Consider the following 18,846-nt stretch of genomic DNA (forward strand, 5'->3'; position numbering starts at 1 on the left):
AGCTAATGATTGTATTAATCAAGTTTTCAATTCCATTTCATTTCGTAAACAACCATTTACACAAAAAGAAATGAAATATTTAAAAAAATATTATACGTTATTAACAATACCAAATCAAATTTGTTTAAAAACAATATTAAATAGGGTAAATGTTAATGACATTTCAATAGAATTTGAAGAAGAATTACAAAAGACATGTACAGATATTACAGATCCATCAACAAGAACGGAAGTGAGTGAAGTTGATCTTGGCAATAGCAATGAAAATATACCAAAACGAAATAACATTGTCCCTGTAACTAAATTACAAAAGAGTGAACCAAAATATTCATTTGCTAGATATTGGATTCTTGACTCAATTAGAGCACAACATTTTATGAAAACTATTCAAGAATTACCAAAAAAAATTTTTGATGAAGTTGAAGAAATTAATGAAATAAATGTATTTGAAAAAGAATTTGTTATGGAGAAATGTGAATTTAAACAAAGAAATGATATAAATGAGAATTTATATATTCCAATGTTTATAAATGTTCCTAAAAAATTAACTCCAACACAAGAATTTAGAATTGAAAAAGATCATCAACCAATTATATTTAAATTCTTTTTTAAAGATGATGTTAAATTAGGAAATGTTATTATTGTTTGTAGACCAACAGAAGACCAAATGAATAATGGTTGTATTGTTTTTGGACAATATAAATTTAATTATATTGGAACTATTGGAAGAAATGAACCATTTGGAGTATTTATTGATTTTACTCATAGTCGTAATTCTCTTGAATTTTTAAGTCATTTTCCAGGAGTAGAAGATAAGGTATCACCAATTAATTGTATTCATTATTTTAGTATTTTTCAAAAAGCAACACCAATAGAGATTACAGATGGAACATATTATCCAGACGTTACAATAATGGAAATAATTCCAGATCAATTAACATACACAGGTATTATTTCTTATGACTTAGTAACTCTTTATTGGTCTAAAATATCAAGAGATAAGAAATCAGTTTATAGTGTTCCAACATTATTAAGACTATTATATAAAGGATATCTTGGTGATTTTATTGTCTCACAAACAATTGAAAATAAAGTTTATGTTCATCGTCAAATGTTAAGTCTTATTGGTGATGTTGGTCAAATTTTATTGTTTGATAGATCAAATGCTGTTCCATATGGTATGATATCACATAATGTTGTTGCAATGTTATTACATTATGGAGTTAAACCTGATTTATTATTTTCTAAAGTAGAAAAACACGTTTCAGAAAAGAAAATCACTAGCATTATGACAAGAGACAATTCACAATATCTTTATAGTATTATTGATCAACAAGAACCTTTTTCTAAAGCATTAAAAGAACATATTAATATTTCTCAATTATTGTTACAAAGACATATTCCATTATATCCATCATATAGACTTGTAGGAGTATTAGACCCTTATGGAATATTAGAACCAGGAGAAATTGCAATAGGGTTAGTCAAAAATATATTAATATCATTTGGTAAAACAGCACTTGTTGCAAATAATAATGATATACATCCACTTTCATTAAAAAGGTTTATAATAAATAACTCAAAATATCCAATAAATGATTTTACTGGATGCATTATTTTTAGTTCAAAAGATCCATATTATTATGTTAATACAGAATTTGACTCTATTAACTTTACATATAGAAGAAGTGACTTTATTGTATTTCAAGAAAAAGAAAGAAAAGAAGATAGACAAGATGAATTAATGAAACTTGATATTGAAAATGTTATTGATATGATGGAAGTAAAACAACCATTTTTTAATCTTATTGGAAGAATTATTAATCAAACAAGTTTTCAACAAGAAAAGTTTATTCATTCTCATTTACTAAATTCATTAATTAATAATGATTTAGAATCATTTCAGTCATTTGCAGATACATTTATTAAGTTAAAACATACAGATAAAATTATGGAAGTAAGAGAATGTTTATTTAGAATTAGAAAAATACCTTATTCAATTAATTTTTTTGGAGTACCATTAGATGCTATTACTTCTCATCAAAGATTTAATGATTTATTAAATACATTCATTGAACAAGAAGCAAAAAAAATAGAAACATTATATAAATCTTCTTCAAGAAAAGAATATGCAAATAAACAATTATTAAATGATGCAAATGAATGTAATGAAGATTTAATTCAACAAGCAAGAAAACAATGGTTTTATTATTCAACAAAATTAAATAAAATTTTAAAAAATAATCCAAATTGGTTAATAGAATTTCTAATTGGTTCTTCATTAAGAAAAGGTTCTCAAGAACGTGCAATTGAAAAATTAAAAAATAAATATAAATTATTTAATTGTGAAGAAAAAACAAGAAGGTTAGTTGCTTTAGCTCGTTATAAAGTTGTTTATACTGAACAAATAGAAAATGAAACTATATTATTATCTCCTAGTTTTGCATTTATATTATCCCAAGAATTATTCTTGACAAAAGAAGAAACATTTGCTTTACAATCAAATAATGCAATTATTCATTTAGAATAATTGAATAAATAAAATTTGATTAATAAAAAATAATAATTTCTTTAAATTAAATTTTGTTTTTTTTTTTTCTTTTTAAAGTCCCATTTCTTTCATTATTTTCATTACATCTTCTGGTCCATTAACTTGATGAACTTTATTAATAATTGAAGATTGTGCCATTTCATAGTCATTTCCTCCTTTCATAGTTCTATCTCCAAAAAATTCAAAATGAGAATATTTGTTTTTAATATAATTTAATGAATATGTTTTATCCCATCCAACTGGATAACAATCAAAACTAATTTGTCCTCCAATTGCAAATACAAGATTTAATTCACTAAATTCTTTTTTTATTTTTTCAATAAGTTGTTCTCTAATATGATGCTCTTTATCATATTTAAAGAATTCTTCTCGTTCTTCTTGAGAACAATTTCTTCCTATTGGTGAAACATTTAAATTACCACTACGTAATTCTATAAAAGTTCCTGTTTTTATTGGAATATCAATTTTAGATATCTCTACCAAAATATAATTTATTAGTTTATTGTATTTCTCTTGTCCTACATGTTCTTTAAAACTTAATTTACCAATACAAACACCATCTTGATATGTAACTAATCCATTCTCACAAAAAACAAATTTAAAGTATTCTGTAACATCATCTCCTAATTGCTCTTTTAATTTAGGTAAATCTGAACCACTAACAACTCCTAAATCAATTTTTTTTCCAGCTTCTTTAAGAAATGTTTTCATTTCTTGAGTAATTTTGTTTCTTGGTTTAGTTAACGTTCCATCCATATCAAATAATAAAATTGTGTTATTCATTACTAATTTAAATAAAATTTTTAAGTTCTTTTTTATTTTTTATTGTTTTTTTTTTTAATAAAAAGAACTACAAAGGGTTATAAATAATAATGCAAACTTCGTTATTTGAATTTGCTAATGTTCTTATTACAGCAGTAAAAGAAGCAAGTTATAGTATTAGTAAATTTAAAGAAGAAGTTGAAATAAAATATAAGTCTGATGGGTCAGAAGTAACACAAGTTGATACACAATCACAACAAATCATATTTTCTATAATTAAAAATAAATATCCCACAATTAATATTATTGGAGAAGAAGATGTTGAAAATGGAATTCCTGATAATCAATTGCCAACAATTACACAATTATCATTTGGTTCATTAGAAAATAAAATAATTAATATTAATGATATTATTATTTATGTTGATCCACTTGATGGAACTGACTGTTATACACATAAACAATATGATAGTGTTTGTGTTTTAGTTGGAGTAACTTATAAAGGAAAACCAATGATAGGAATAGTTTCTAAACCATTTTATAATAATGAAATAACATTTGCAATTGAGAATTATATTTCATCTATTTCACTTCAACCATTAAATGACAAAATTATTTTTGTATGTAGTAAAAAAAATGATATTCAACATTTAATTAAATCATTTCCTGATCCTTATGAAGTTAAATATAAAGGTGGATCTGGTGCTAAAATGATGGCTATTATTCATCAAGAAGCAGACATTTATTATCATCCATTAATTCAATCATGTACTTGGGATACACTTGCTGCACAAGTAATTCTTGAAGCACAAGGAGGAATAGTTTGTGACATTTATGGAAATCCACTTTGTTATCCATCTTCAAAAAAAGAATCTATGAGACATAAAAAAGGGGTATTATGCTTAAGTCCTAGAGCAAAAAAATATTTACCTTATATGTTATCTATTTCAAAAACAATTTTACTTTAAAACAATTGAATTTTTTATGAATAAATTATTTATAATAATATCTTTTATTATTTTTTATTAAACAATTCAAATTGACAAAGAAAATTTAATTAAATTAAGTTTTAATAATATTTAGTATTTAAAATAAATTATTATAATAAAAATATTCTGAAAAGATTCAAAAAGATTAAAAATAAATAAAAAGAGAAAAAAATGGTTTTTGAAATATCAACAATTATTATTGTTATTTCTATGAATTATAACAATTAAAGTGAAGATAGAAAGTCAAAAATAACACACAAACATTAAAATATATCAAAATATTGAATCACCTGTTATCTTCTAGTTATGGTGTTGCATTTATATAGGAAATATCTTATTTAATATTACATGAATGACAATGATTAATTATTATGATGATGAAATATCATTTATTATTAGAGAAGAAGAAGAGGTTTTTTTAGTTGTTAATATGAAGGTTTACATGCTACTATAGGTATTATCAAAGAAAAAGAATATTCAGGTATTTGTTGATAAATGATATTATTTTTAATAATATAATGGGGGTAATGATATATCATTCATTATAAAATAAGAAAATAAAGAATGAGGATATTTAAGTATACAATACAATTCAAATAAAGAAGTGATAATTACTTAAAAAATGAATAAAAAAGTGATGATGTTTGAAAAAAAAAATATTAATCTAATCTAAAGAAAGAAATGAAGAATAAAACATCAAATTTCTTAACAATGAAAAATAAAAAATAAGAAAATAGTTGCTGAGTAACCAATCTTAAAGCATAAAGATGTATCTAATCCCTGCTGAGTAAAGAACAATAAAAAATACATGTAATAATACTTTATAAACAGCTTTTTAATACTTATAAAGAAAAATAAAACTTATTATTTTTTATCGTTATTTGTAGTTTTCATCTTCTTTTCTTATTATTAAAATAAAGTGAAATTAATGGTATTGTTGAAGGAATAATAAAGAATGTTTTTAACAAAACTACATAAATTGATTATATTTTTATTAATTCAACTTGTATCAACTTTCTTGAAAAGGTTATATTAAATAACTTAAATTATCCCTTTTAATAATAAAATTTGAAACAAGAAATAATAATGATGTGAATAATAAAATATGTTTAAAATTAGTAAACAAGTATGATTAAGTCATGTTTTATTGTCTTAGAAATTTTTATTTATTGTATAATCAAACTAAATCATAACATTTTTGGGTTAATAAACAATATCAAATTCCTCAAAATAGGTTGTTCTAAATAAAGAGAACAGTTTTATATTTAAGTCTTTCATTCATTTGTTAATTGATGTATTACCCACTTGTTATTTTCAAGAAATTATTCTCAAAGGATTCTATTTTTATAAATAATGTTTTATTTATGTATCAAAGATAAACTCATTTTTATTCTTTTTTTATAGGAAAAACACTTATTTAATACAATGAAAAATTGTGTGTTTCTTTAAATATGATTGGTAAAAATGAAATGTATCCCTCATAACTTTTACATAAAAACTTAAAATAACATTCTACAAAAAATAATGATTAAAATAAAACAACACTTTCTTCTTTTATCAAAATACTTTATCTTTTAAAATCAAAATGATGTTAATCTAATGATAGGAAAAAAACCCGAAAATTTAGGTTATGCAATGAAAATTTCTTTTCTTTTCCAAAAAAATGAAACGACAAAAGGGGTTTAAAACCATATTTTGATCTTATAATTTCATTACCGTAATGAAGCACTCTACTATTTTATTGCTTTGTTTTTTACTTGTCATTGTTCTTGGTGATAATACTAATACCACTGTTGATCCACCTTTTACACCAAACTCTAAAGACTCAATTCCTAAAAATAGAGCATACCATCCCAATTGGTTTACTGGAAAAAGTCAATATGGAACATTAAATTATTGTAATAACCCTGAAGGATTTAATATTACAGAAGACATTACTAAGTCATGTTTTATTGGTCCTTATGCAGAGTCTTTGGTAATTCCATCTGCATTACTTATTATTATCTTTGTTATTATTGTTATCATTGTTATTATTTTTTCTTGTACTAGATGTTGTTGTGGACCTTGTTGTGCCGCAAGACATGGAATTTGCTTCCCAAAAGATGAAAAGGCATATTCTACAATGGGATGGTTATGCTGGTTAATTGTTTCTATTGCTGTATTTGCAATCTTTTTAATTCCATTCTTAGCAATTGGTTTTGTTGGAAATTCTAATATGACAGTTGCATTAAAAGATGTAAAAGAAAGTTTCTTTGATACATACGATTCTATGATTGACATTTATAGAAAAACATATACTACTATAGATTCTATTGATTTAACAGGATTACAGAATTTAACTGGTTTTGATAACAGTAGTTTTAATAGTATAGTACAAACTATTTCTGATTTAAATGGTAAGATTAATAAAGTTGATAATACTGTTTCTACTGCAAAGAAAGGAGTTAATTGGATTGAAATTGCAAGAGAAGTTTTTATAGACTTAATTTTCATTGTTCCATTAGTTGGAGTTCTTTTATTCTTTATTGGGGCTGTTTGTAAATGTTGTTGTTTATCTATTTCAATTTTCCCATGTTCTATTATTTTTGCAAGTATTGCAGTTATTGTGGTTGCAGTAGAATTCCCTATTGTCACTGTTATTTCAGATGGCTGTGTATATCTCATTGAAACAATGGATCCAAATACTGTTAGTAACGATACAGGTAGTAATGTTGAATTAATTCTTTCTACTTTCAAAAATTGTAGTAGTTCTGAATTAAATACAATGGTTAATCAATTTTATGATATTGAAAAACAGGTTGTAGGTGTTGGTGTTGATTTCTATAATACAGTTTGTAGTTCTGATAATATTAAATCTTCTAGTTTAATTCGTTGGAACCCTGATCATTATGCGGATTGTATTAATTCTCCTAACAATAATGGTCTTTGTGTTTTAAAAATTAATACAACAAGTACTACTGTTACTGTTTCTCCTATGAATTGTGCAGATGCTCCTGATAGTAGCACTGCATCAATTTCTGATATTGTACAAACTGTTGAAAATATATCATTTTCAGATTATAAATTCTATTACGTTGATTATTCAAATGTAAATGGACAAGCACAAGCTGAAATTTTGGCTCAAATCAGTACTGCACCAGTTAAATGTGAGTCAGTAAGTTATCAAACTAGTGGTAATTCAGGAAATTGGGTCATGACAGATGTTGCATGTTCTGAACCAAATAAGATAGGTATTGATCAATGTGCTACAGCATGTCCAGATGATTACAAACAATATGCCGATACTGTAAATTCATTACTTTCAGTTGCTAATTCATTAACATCAGTTATTGATATTATTACAAAGGAAGTTATTCCATTAATTAGTTGTGATTCAATAAATACAAAAGTAACAAATGTAAAAGAAGCTACTTGTTATAGATTTATTGATCATGAAACATTATTGGTTACTGGATTATTAGGATATGCTGTATCTTTATGTATTATCTTTGGATTCTCGTTATTAGCAATTAAAAGATTTAATAAGAAGAATTATAGTCCTGTTGATGAATCAACAAAATACTATGATGACCAAGATAGTAATGGAATTGAATTAACTAATGGGCCTAACTGAAATTTAAATATACAAAGATAAGTCTTACAAATTTAATTAAAAAATCTTTTGTAACGTTTAATTTATTCTCTTTTAATTTATTAGAGCAATTTCTTGGTTTGATGTAATAAATGAAGCTAAAACATTAACCACTTCTTTAAAATCAGGTCTATTTGATGGTTGTTCATTCCAACATCTTGCCATCAAACTTGAATACATTAAATCAACGTTTTCTGGAATTTTTGGACGTAGATGAGCATTAACAACATAATCAGAGATACTTTTTAAAGGTATATTTTTATAAGGAATGTCTCGAGTAAGAAATTCCCACATTATAATTCCAAAAGAATAAACATCTACTTTTTGACAATAAGGTTTTCTTGCTAAAATCTCTGGAGCAATCCAAGAAAGAGTACCACAAACTGTTGTTTTAATTGTTTCATTATTATTAAGTGATATTGACAATCCAAAGTCACTTACCTTAACTCTCCATAAAGAATCTACTAATAAATTACTTGACTTAAGGTCTCTATGAATAATTGGTGGTATTTTACTATGAAGATAATACATTCCACTTGCTGCGTCATGGAGCATTTTTAATCTTCTTTTCCATGTAAGATAAATACTTTTATCAGCTAAAATACTTCTTACCGATCCTCTTTCCATTAATTCCATAACAATTAAAATATAATTCATATCTGTTCCACTTCCAAAGAGTTGAAGAACACAAGGATGTCTTAGGTGTTTCATTAATTGAACTTCTTTTGTAAATTGAAGAATAGTATTATCTATAACCATTCTTGTTGGAATCAATTTAACAGCAACACTTTGACCTCTCCATGTTGCTCTCCATACATTTCCAAAAGTTCCTTTTCCAAGAATGATATCACAAACAACTTCATTTGGATTAATAAAATCTTCAGTTAGGGATATATTTTTTTTCTTAGTTTTAATAATACAAAGAATAACAAATATCAGTACCAAGACAAATATTCCAATAATTAGTGTAGAAGTTACAACAATAATCAATCGGTGTGTTAATGAAGTATTAGAAGGATATTCTATTGGAATAAAAAATGAAAGATGTTGTGGAGATTCATCTTGACCATTAAGAATAATACCCAAATTTATTGTTGAATTAAAAAGTTTAGATACAATGTTATCAACATCACAGAAAAGTTTAGTTTCTTCTTCATAGAGAGCATTTACAATAAACTCCTCTTGGTTTTTTTTAATTTTACACTTAGCATTATTTGTTGATAAAAATCCATTTCCTTTAACTAAAATAACTTGGGACTGAGTAAATGTTATTAATTCAGCTGAAGTCAGTGTGATATTATAAAAACTGAATTTTACAAAAGAATTAGTAACACTGAGATTTAATCCTGGTCTTTCCAAAATAACATTAATATTAATCCAATTATTTAATGTTGTAATATTAGGAAGAATACAACACCCATGAGTGTCATCAATATGTTGGAATGGTACTTCAATAATATCAAAATAACATGAGAATTTTCTTGAAGACTCAACATTTGATTGTGTTGTTATTTTAATTAAACTACCACCAGTAATTGGTGCAGAAGACGGAAATAAAGAAATAATTTCTGGGAGTGTTGTTTTAAAATGAAATGTAACTTTAAAGAGATGGATACATAATATATTATTTAATTCAATCAATTGAATTGAGTTTAATCCATTAATAACACTATTTCCTTTCATTGTAAAGATAAGAGTTTTAACACAATTTCCTAATGTTCCCCAAGGCTGGGTATTTAGAGTTGATTGTTTTTGGTTGTTATTGATTTTAATTTGAAGAAATGAAGGAGGTGAATATAAGTCAAGATTAGAACCATATTGAAGTGTTATATTTACATATTCACAGATAGTATCATTTAGTATTTCAATTGTTTTATAAAATGGATTAAAAAGAAATGAGTTACTTCTTGAACAATCAGTTGTAGATATGTATTTTAAATTTTCAGGACATTGAGTGTCATAAGGAATAGTTTGATTCTAATAATAATTATTTCTTCTTATTGAATTAGTAAAAAAAAAAGATTAAAACTACAAACAGATTCAAATATAAATTCAAGTTCTGAATTAAATTGATAACTTCCATTAGAATATTTAATGATGAATACTATTACAAATGATAGTAACATGTTAATACCCTCTCTTTTTGTTTTTAAGTTTACTTTTTTATCGACTTTTTTCTTAACTTTTTAAAAATAAATTTCAATATAAAACTTCTCTTTTCTATTTATTTACCATCCATACTTTTCTCTTCCACTTTTCTTTTTTAATGAATATGTTATTTTTTGCTCTTCAATTCGTTTTTCATTTTCTTGAAGATTAAATGCTAATGCACTTAATTGATTCTTTGATTTAGATATTCCATTTGGTTCATAGAATTTTGTTTGTAAATTACTCTATCTTATGTTACTTTTTTTCTGTTTTATTTTTTATTATAATTTTACTATATACAAACTATAAACTCTGGTTTTTGTTTCAACAACTCCTCTTCAGACTTTTTAACTAAATCAAGAGCATTAATCTCTTTTGCTCCTTCCATCATTTTTAATATCTTATTTGCTCTTTTCTCTTTTGCTGTTAAACGTTTTTTTGGAGCACTTTCTCTTTTTTGTTTGTCTTCATTAGAAAGATGATTAACAGTAGGTGTTGACTTATCGTTTTGCATCAATTACAATCCAATCTTTTCATTTTTATTTGTTATAAAAAAAAAAATAAAAAAAAGTAAAGAACTAAATACAGGAATTATTAGAGATGACACTATAAATAACAAAAATTTCTAAATAAATTTTTGAAATGTTTTTTTTTTTTTGATATTACTAAAAAATAGAAAAAACTCAATATTTATGTCCTTCGTTTCATTGAAGAAGATTTTTAAATATGTATTTATTGGATGGTCATTAGTTATGGGGATTTGTTTGTAAATTTTTTTTTATTTTTAATTTCTAACAAAATGTATTAAACTATCAAGTAGTTATATTAACAGGAGCTTTACATTTTGTATATAATTCAGCAGGATCATTTTTAGTAGAAGGGTTAAAAACAAACCCAACTCTCGCAGTAATTCTAGTTGCTGTTGCATTATTAGTAATGGGGTTAATGACAATTTTATATCCAATTTATTTCATTTTTTTTAAAAGAGAATCATTTGTTAATTCAAATTGGTTCTTTACATTATGGTATTTTATCTTATCTTGTCTAACTTTTTTTATTACTGGAGTACTTGGTTTAGTTGTTGGAACTCTTTGTTTTATAACAGCCGTTTGTTTATTGATAGCAATTATCATTTTAAAATTCCCTAACAATTCAACAATGCAACGAATAGATGACACAGAAGTACAACCTGAGTATCATTCACAAATTCAGCAACCTGCAAATTCTTTAACAGAAAAAAAAAACTAAATACTTTTTATCAACTTAACAAAATTGTAATTTATAATACTTTTTTGGATTTTAAATTCTATTTTTTATTTAATAAGTACGAATTGAATATTTGTGTTTTTATTATTTTTTATAAAGACATTTTCTTTACTTATTATTTTATATAAAAAGTATTTCTTTTTATTATTCTTGTTTAAATAATGAATTAAAACATGACTAAATAAGTAATGATTCTTTAAAAATTCAATTAAAATATGTACATAGCGATGAACAATTTTCACTACTATAAAAATATAATAGAGTTTAATATCTTATTATAAAAAATAAAAAAAAAACCATAGAAAGAAGTAATGGATAGAGTTTATTGTTAATTACTTATAAAGAATAATTTAAATAAGTGAATTTACAGTACTTTATTTTATTTATATTATATGTCTTATTTTATAATATAGTGTTATATTATGTAGTTTATTTAATAATTTAATTTATTAAATACTATGATGTAATTCTCTTGTCTTGGTTTTATCCAGAAAAGCTTCTAAAAATAATGAGTCATTAAAATTGTTAATTACAAACAATATATTTTAACTATGAAAGTATTAAACAAATATAAAAATTGAAATAATATTATATAATTAATAATAAACATATGTTGTAATCTCAAAATGAAATACACCATTAATTTATATAATAAACATTCGAAGTGAATAAAAGATAATAAAAGTATTTAAAACTATGAGTTACATTTGATTGTTCCAAAAAAAAAAACAAAAAACCAACGACATTAATTTCATTTTAAATAAATTTAATTAATTTTTTTTCGAATAACTTAAAAAATAAAAGAACTGAATATATTATTTTATTAATTAAAAATGAACCAAGAAGAAACTATTCAAACTACATATAATCGAGTTAACCAAGAAAGATTAGATGATGTTCAAGGGGTTTTCACTAATGATATGTTTAATGAACGAATTGATATTAAGACATTTATAGGTAGTCTGTCTTCATACTCAATTCCTACAAATGCTAAACTACGATTTGAGAATAATATAATTACATATCTTAAATATTATATTGTGATTATATTTATATTATTACTTCCATCAGAGTTTTTATCATTTAAATTCTTTTTTATTGAATCAGTAATTAACATTATCTTATATTTCTTTGGAAATGAATTATCAAAAAAATTATCTCAAACTCCAATGGTTTTTATTTTAATCTATTTATTAACATTATTTACTCTTTGCTTGTGTGTTAATAGACTTATTATTTGGTTACTTTATTTGATAGCCATTTCTCGTTTGTTATTTTTTTTTGTGTTTCTTATTCATTCAACTTTTGTGTTTGTTTTTTCAAAACTTATTTTTTTAGTTTGCTCTCTTCATGCTTTAATAAGAACTCATGTAGAAGAGCTTTTCATTAATTCTTTCTAATTTAATTTGTTCAAATCATCTCTTCTTCTTCTCTTTTTTTTAAACTAATGTAGTTATTGATAGCTATTAAATATTATTTAAATTTAATTTTTAATTATCTATTGAAATAAATCATTTAATTTCAATAGAAATAAAAAAAAAATAATTGTTAGTTTTGAAGAATTGAATATTCTTTTATGAAAGTAAAAAATTTTTTTTATTTGAAGGAATTGATATTGTAAAAAATGAGGTTTATTAGTTTATAATTAGGTCTGTGTTGTTTTTGAAAGAAGAGTCTTTATTTTTTAATTATTACTAAAAGAGATAAATACAATGAATTATTAAATATATTATCTTAGAAAAAATAACATAAACTTTAATAAAATAATAAGAATAATACTTTTTTATAAAGAATTGATATTTTTTTTCTTTGTTAAAGAAATTAAATGAACAAAATTAATTTGAAACTAAAAAATAAAATTTTCATCTTAAAATTTAGAAATTATTAAAAAATTATTATTTAATAAATGTATCATGTTTTGGTGGTAAAGTTGGTTTAGTTAATAATTGTGTAGGATGATCTCTTTTTGGTAATGGAGGACATTCTTTTGTTTGTTGAGAGATTGTTTCAGTTGAATTTTTTAAGATTTGTTTTTGTGGAAGAGATGGGAGTTGTTTCTTTGGTTGTTCTATGAGTTGTTTTGGTGGAAGAGATGGTGGTTGTTTATCATGAAGATTAGTAGTAAGTTGAGTTTGTTGTATTAAAGTAGAAGGTTTTATTAATGAGTCTTTCTTTGGTAGTGCTGGTGGTTGTTTTTTATTTAAAGGTTTAATGGTGTCTAATTTATTTATAAAATGATTATAAATTCTGTTAATGTCTTCTTTATCAAAAAAGATATCTAATTCTTTTAATGAATATGGTTGAAGTGTTTTATCAATAGTACCACTTTGTGGTATTCTAATTTTTCCTTCATCAATTAATTTATTAGGAATAGGAGTATTTTCAATTTGATTTTCTTCTTTTATTGAAGGCTGAGAAATTTTAGGAAGTGGATTTGTACATTCTTTTTGAAGTTGAATTGATTCTATAGGTTGTTGAACTTCTTTTTTATTTATTTCTTTTGGTTTAAGTTCAAAACTTCTCTTTTTTTCAGATTGTTCTACTACATGAACTTCTTTTATTTGTTCTTGTTGTTCTTCTACAATAATTTCTTTTTTTTCATCATTTTTCATTCCTTTATCTTTAAGATAGTCAACCATAGAGAAATTTGGAATAGGAATTGGAAACATTTGAGGAGAATAACAAATTTCTAAGATAGCAGAATTAATCATTTCAATAATATATTGTTCTATCGTTGGTAATTGTTTACATTCATAATTACCTATTCTTAAATAATATGAAATACCAATTTTAGGTAATTCATGAAATGAAAACCAAAGAGTACTTGATGGGATTTTTAATATTCTTACTCTAACATCCCCTAATAATGATGTTATAGAAAATGATAATTGAATTTTAATATTTAACAATTTAAAATCATATACAAAAGATGCTCCAATAGGACCTGTATAATCAAGTGTTCCATCAATGGTAATAGCACCTGGCTCATTACCACATTGTACTTTAGGTGATTTAATATATGGAACATTATTTCCAATTTGAATAAGATTCATTGAAAGATTTGGTGTTAATTCTAATGCAAATAATTCATTAATTTTATGTCTTACTAAATTATGTAAATCAGTATTAGAAATGAAGGGATATGAAAGTAATTGAAGTAACATATTGACGGTACTAGACCAATGTTTATCAGAATCACTTAGTCCTTGTTCATTTTTAATCATTTGTTCTCCTAATAATTGGTATTGTTTTCTTCCACTACCATTTTTAGTCATTTGACTACTTCTTTGGTTATGTGCAAGTTCACATAATTCATCCAATAATTTATCCCAATATTCTAATTCATAAGCGTATCTAAATCGAATTTGAACAATGTCAGAGTTTTTATAAATTGGTCCATATTCCCCAATAACTCTCATAAAATTTTTCTTTGACATCTTTCTTCCACTAAAACTAACATTTTTAATTTGTACTGTTTTAAGAGGAATACGTACTAATTGAGTTGATATTATTAAATTAATACATTCACTATCAGTAGATAATATTGCACTTGTTTCTTCACTTTCTATTTGAATAATACATAACGAAGACACTTCATTTAACGGTGCATTATTAAACCAATCAGAAACAAAAGTAGGTATTTGATTTGTTTTTGGGCACTTTAAAGGAGTAGTTATTGGTATAGGAGGTGGAACTTTTGGAGAGTATTTAAAGAGTAAAAAGAATGTAATCGTAATAAAACATATTAATCCTAAAATTATTGTGAGACAGAGAATAAGAAAAGAAAAAATCATCTACAAATAATAGAGATTTTGTTTATTTTTTCAAAGTTTTTCTTTTCACTTTCTTTTTTTTTTTTCAACAAAAACTAAAACATCATTTTATTTTTCATTAAACAACTTTTTAAACTATTTTTTTTTATACATCTTTTTAATATAGTTTTTAAATAGTAAAATAAATTATAAATAACTTATTTTTATAATGATACTTTAATTATTAATTCTAAGTTTATGGAGGTAGGTGCTTCATTGGATGTTAAATATGAACGTGACAAATTGTTATATACAGTTTACGGATATTGGGAACCAGTTGAAATAGCAAAAATTATAAGTATATTGGAAAGAATTAATTCTCCATATCTCCTTCAATATAGAAATTGGATATACCAACAACCAGAAGATAGTGATAGAAAATTCTTTTCAAGAAAACAAGTTTGTAACTTTTATGATTATTGGTTACTATATATATAAATATTCATTGAAGAAGCCAAAAGGTGTTTTAACTTTTGAATCAGATTTAATTCCATTTACCTTGGAGCAATTTCTTCAAAATGAACCAAATCATACTTTAAATGGAGATAAAGCTATATCTGTAATTTCACAAGTATGGATGGCGTTAAATTCAATAAGAAATTTTTCTGATTATATTAAAGTCTATTCATTACATCCGTCTAATATTGCTATGTCAGTTATACCTGGAACTAATCCACCCACATATCAAATTCAATTAATGAATTATATTCCATTAATTTTTCTTCAAACATTTTCTACAGAACAAAAGATGTTTATTTCACCAAGTCAATTAAAACTTTTGGCTAAAGATAAAAGAGGTATTGATTGTAAAGCTGATCTTTTTACATTTGCGTTACTTGTAACAAAAATATGGACGGGTAAATTACCATATTCACCAAATGTTACATTAAAAGCATTAATAGAAAATTGTGTTGAACAGTATATTGATACTTCATTATTTAAAAATCCATTAGTTAAAACATTAGTTGAAACGATTTTATTAAAAAATGTAAATTGGGATTATACTTATGAAGATAAATATTTAAAACTTGCTCGTAAAGCAACTTTTTTAGAATTTAGAAGTAAACCTGAAGACTTTGAAATTATTGAAGATATTGGTCAAGGAGCATCTGCTATTGTTTATCAAGCAATTCAAAAAACAAGAAGAGGAGAACGTGTTGTTGCAATTAAAGAAATAACAATAAATGATGATGACAAGGAGTATATTCAAAATGAAGTTGATATTATGGCATTATGTCAACATCCTAATGTCATTCAAATGTATGACTCATTTATTCATTCGAAAAGTTTTAGAGGGTATCAACAAGGAAGTTATGCAGAAATTATTATTGAATTTTGTGATGGAGGAACATTACAAAGTTTTTTTGAGAAAAATTATCCAATTGAACCATTTCCAGATTATTTAATGACACATACATTATCAGAAATATTAAAGGGATTATGGTATCTTCATAGTGAACATCATATTGTTCATCGTGACTTAAAACCAGAAAATATTTTATTAAAAGTTAATCCAAATAATCCTCATGTACCTTTCATTAAAATTGCTGATTTTGGATTATCTAAAATTGTTGAAAATCATCAAATGATGCAAAGCTATGTTGGAACTCCTGTTTTTATGGCACCTGAAGTATTTAATAGAATTCAATATAATTATAAATGTGACTTATGGTCATTGGGAGGATTACTTTATTTCTTACGTACTCACACTTATCCACTTAGTGCTAATAATCAAAGATTTATGGAAAATATGCGACTCAATGTTTTACCAATATATGAATATAAGATATGGAAAACAATTCCAGGTATTAAACGAATTGTAGAGAATCTTATTGTCTACAATCAAAAAAAAAGGTATAGTTGGCAAGCTATTCATAATGACCCATATGTGAAACAAATTCTTGAAGAAGACAATGTTGTTAGAGATTATTCAAAGTTATAAATCAATTATAATTTTCTATTTTGTTCGTTTTATCTTTCAAATATAAAGCAAGTTCTTTAATCCTGAGCCACAATAAAAACATGTTGTTGATGTACATTGAATTGTATTTAATAATGGTTTTAATAATTCTTGTTCATGTGATGAAAGTAATGGAAATATTGAACAATTATTACATCTCATACACTTCCAAGACTTATAAACTTTAACTACTGGTTGTTTAGTTATTACACAAAGTTTAAAGCAATGACTCAATGGACATACAATTTGATTCTTTTTAATAATACAAGACTGTTTACATAATGGACATCTATATTCAAATATATCTTTATATTCCTTAGTCCAATTTGGTAGTTCATAATTACCAATAAAACAAAAATATCTTTGAAGTAAATCATGAATAAATGTTGGTAACTTTGATAATATAATTCCTTCAGATTTTAAATAAGTAATCCATTTTAATAAAATATTTGCAGTAATATCTATTTGTAATTGATTAATTTCTTTTATTGATTCATTTCTAATAACACTATCTTCTGTTATTAAATTTGTTAAATTTAAATCATATTCTTTCCATAATGAACTAAGTTCTTCATCAATTTTAGGTATTTCATTTTCTTTTATTTCTTCCATTCCTTTCTCTCTTTTATAAATTACTAATAAATGATTGGGAAATACTGATCTACTTAATGAATTTTGTAATGGAATTAATGAATAAATATTTCCTTCAGAAGACAAATCAAATGAAACAATATTATTTGCAATAGTACTAATTTCATTATTATTAAGATTTAATTTCTTAATATTAAACTGATAGTCTTGAAACAATACTGATGATTCTGTATTAAAACAACATGTAGTACAAAGTCCTATTTCTAATGATGAAATGCATTGAAATGTTTTAAGATCTACAACCTTTATTTGAGTTGATTTTAATACAAATATTTTATCTTGATAAATAATAATTGAAAGAGGAACACAATAATCTTTTTCCATAATTTCTGTTTTAACAAATGTGAATGACTTATTTTTAAATTCTAACAAATCTAAACATCCATCAATTCTTCCAAATATAAAGTATGTAGTTTCATTTTTTTGAAATGATACAAAATGTTTTGAATACATTTTTAAGTTAATAGAAATTATAGAGTCATAAGGTTCTGATAATATCATGAATGTATTTCCTGTTAGTACTGCAATATCATTTTTATCAGTAAATTGTGCATCTACAATAAATAATGAATATTTTCTGTTAATATATTCTTCATTATTTATTTTATGTTCTACGCTTTTCCCCCATAACTCCTTAAAATACAAATTAATTATATGTGAAATATCATTTGATATACACCATAATGAAGATGGTGTAGTTTGTTCTGTTTTTTCTGTATAAACAACTAATGAATGACAATTCCAAGATACTAATAATCGTTCTTGTTCATCACTTTTAGTTTTATTCCAACACATTGAAGTAACAGTATGAATACTATTCTTTGCTTCATTCGACGGAACAAGAAAAATTAAATTTGAAGGCTCAAAATTACCTACATCAACATTGTCTTGGTCTGATGGCATATCAAAATTAGTGATAAAACCATTTGTTGGATTTGTTACATAACAAATATTATTTCCTCCAACAGCTACTAATCCATTAGTAGAAACTTTAATCATTGGAGTAAATGATGTTGTCCGAAACAAATTTTTCATTGAAATACATTTTTTAAGTTCTTGTTAATTAGTATTAATAA

At 24.2% G+C, this 18,846-nt stretch overlaps 11 protein-coding genes across 11 annotated transcripts; 6 read left to right on the plus strand and 5 right to left on the minus strand.

Moving 5' to 3' along the window:
* Window positions 1-70: 70 nt before the first annotated feature.
* Window positions 71-2,530, plus strand: EHI_179800 (uncharacterized protein; the record flags this gene model as incomplete). Its single annotated transcript, XM_650495.2, has 1 exon — window positions 71-2,530. The coding sequence occupies one exon, from the start codon at window positions 71-73 to the stop codon at window positions 2,528-2,530; it is 2,460 nt and encodes an 819-aa protein (XP_655587.2).
* A 72-nt stretch (window positions 2,531-2,602) lies between these two features.
* EHI_179810 (phosphomannomutase, putative) lies at window positions 2,603-3,334 on the minus strand (the record flags this gene model as incomplete). Its single annotated transcript, XM_650494.1, has 1 exon — window positions 2,603-3,334. One exon carries the CDS (start codon window positions 3,332-3,334, stop codon window positions 2,603-2,605), a length of 732 nt encoding a protein of 243 aa, XP_655586.1.
* An 89-nt stretch (window positions 3,335-3,423) lies between these two features.
* EHI_179820 (3'(2'),5'-bisphosphate nucleotidase, putative) lies at window positions 3,424-4,281 on the plus strand (the record flags this gene model as incomplete). Its single annotated transcript, XM_650493.1, has 1 exon — window positions 3,424-4,281. One exon carries the CDS (start codon window positions 3,424-3,426, stop codon window positions 4,279-4,281), a length of 858 nt encoding a protein of 285 aa, XP_655585.1.
* A 1,741-nt stretch (window positions 4,282-6,022) lies between these two features.
* Window positions 6,023-7,915, plus strand: EHI_179830 (uncharacterized protein; the record flags this gene model as incomplete). Its single annotated transcript, XM_650492.1, has 1 exon — window positions 6,023-7,915. One exon carries the CDS (start codon window positions 6,023-6,025, stop codon window positions 7,913-7,915), a length of 1,893 nt encoding a protein of 630 aa, XP_655584.1.
* A 72-nt stretch (window positions 7,916-7,987) lies between these two features.
* On the minus strand, window positions 7,988-10,059 carry EHI_179840 (serine/threonine-protein kinase, putative; the record flags this gene model as incomplete). Its single annotated transcript, XM_650491.1, has 2 exons — window positions 7,988-9,910; window positions 9,970-10,059. 2 exons carry the CDS (start codon window positions 10,057-10,059, stop codon window positions 7,988-7,990), a joined length of 2,013 nt encoding a protein of 670 aa, XP_655583.1.
* Window positions 10,060-10,161: 102 nt separating this feature from the next.
* On the minus strand, window positions 10,162-10,595 carry EHI_179850 (uncharacterized protein; the record flags this gene model as incomplete). The annotated part of the gene is made up of 2 exons (XM_650490.1): window positions 10,162-10,326; window positions 10,386-10,595. The coding sequence occupies 2 exons, from the start codon at window positions 10,593-10,595 to the stop codon at window positions 10,162-10,164; spliced, it is 375 nt and encodes a 124-aa protein (XP_655582.1).
* A 178-nt stretch (window positions 10,596-10,773) lies between these two features.
* EHI_179860 (uncharacterized protein) lies at window positions 10,774-11,329 on the plus strand (the record flags this gene model as incomplete). The annotated part of the gene is made up of 2 exons (XM_650489.1): window positions 10,774-10,843; window positions 10,902-11,329. The coding sequence occupies 2 exons, from the start codon at window positions 10,774-10,776 to the stop codon at window positions 11,327-11,329; spliced, it is 498 nt and encodes a 165-aa protein (XP_655581.1).
* An 851-nt stretch (window positions 11,330-12,180) lies between these two features.
* EHI_179870 (uncharacterized protein) lies at window positions 12,181-12,747 on the plus strand (the record flags this gene model as incomplete). The annotated part of the gene is made up of 2 exons (XM_650488.2): window positions 12,181-12,613; window positions 12,686-12,747. The coding sequence occupies 2 exons, from the start codon at window positions 12,181-12,183 to the stop codon at window positions 12,745-12,747; spliced, it is 495 nt and encodes a 164-aa protein (XP_655580.2).
* A 495-nt stretch (window positions 12,748-13,242) lies between these two features.
* Window positions 13,243-15,141, minus strand: EHI_179880 (uncharacterized protein; the record flags this gene model as incomplete). Its single annotated transcript, XM_650487.1, has 1 exon — window positions 13,243-15,141. One exon carries the CDS (start codon window positions 15,139-15,141, stop codon window positions 13,243-13,245), a length of 1,899 nt encoding a protein of 632 aa, XP_655579.1.
* A 216-nt stretch (window positions 15,142-15,357) lies between these two features.
* Window positions 15,358-17,101, plus strand: EHI_179890 (protein kinase domain containing protein; the record flags this gene model as incomplete). The annotated part of the gene is made up of 2 exons (XM_650486.1): window positions 15,358-15,558; window positions 15,614-17,101. 2 exons carry the CDS (start codon window positions 15,358-15,360, stop codon window positions 17,099-17,101), a joined length of 1,689 nt encoding a protein of 562 aa, XP_655578.1.
* Window positions 17,102-17,137: 36 nt separating this feature from the next.
* On the minus strand, window positions 17,138-18,805 carry EHI_179900 (uncharacterized protein; the record flags this gene model as incomplete). The annotated part of the gene is made up of 1 exon (XM_650485.1): window positions 17,138-18,805. One exon carries the CDS (start codon window positions 18,803-18,805, stop codon window positions 17,138-17,140), a length of 1,668 nt encoding a protein of 555 aa, XP_655577.1.
* Window positions 18,806-18,846: the final 41 nt, after the last annotated feature.

Source organism: Entamoeba histolytica, genomic scaffold, assembly GCF_000208925.1.
Source record: "Entamoeba histolytica HM-1:IMSS scf_1104750519027 genomic scaffold, whole genome shotgun sequence".
Taxonomy (NCBI): Eukaryota; Evosea; order Mastigamoebida; family Endamoebidae; genus Entamoeba; species Entamoeba histolytica.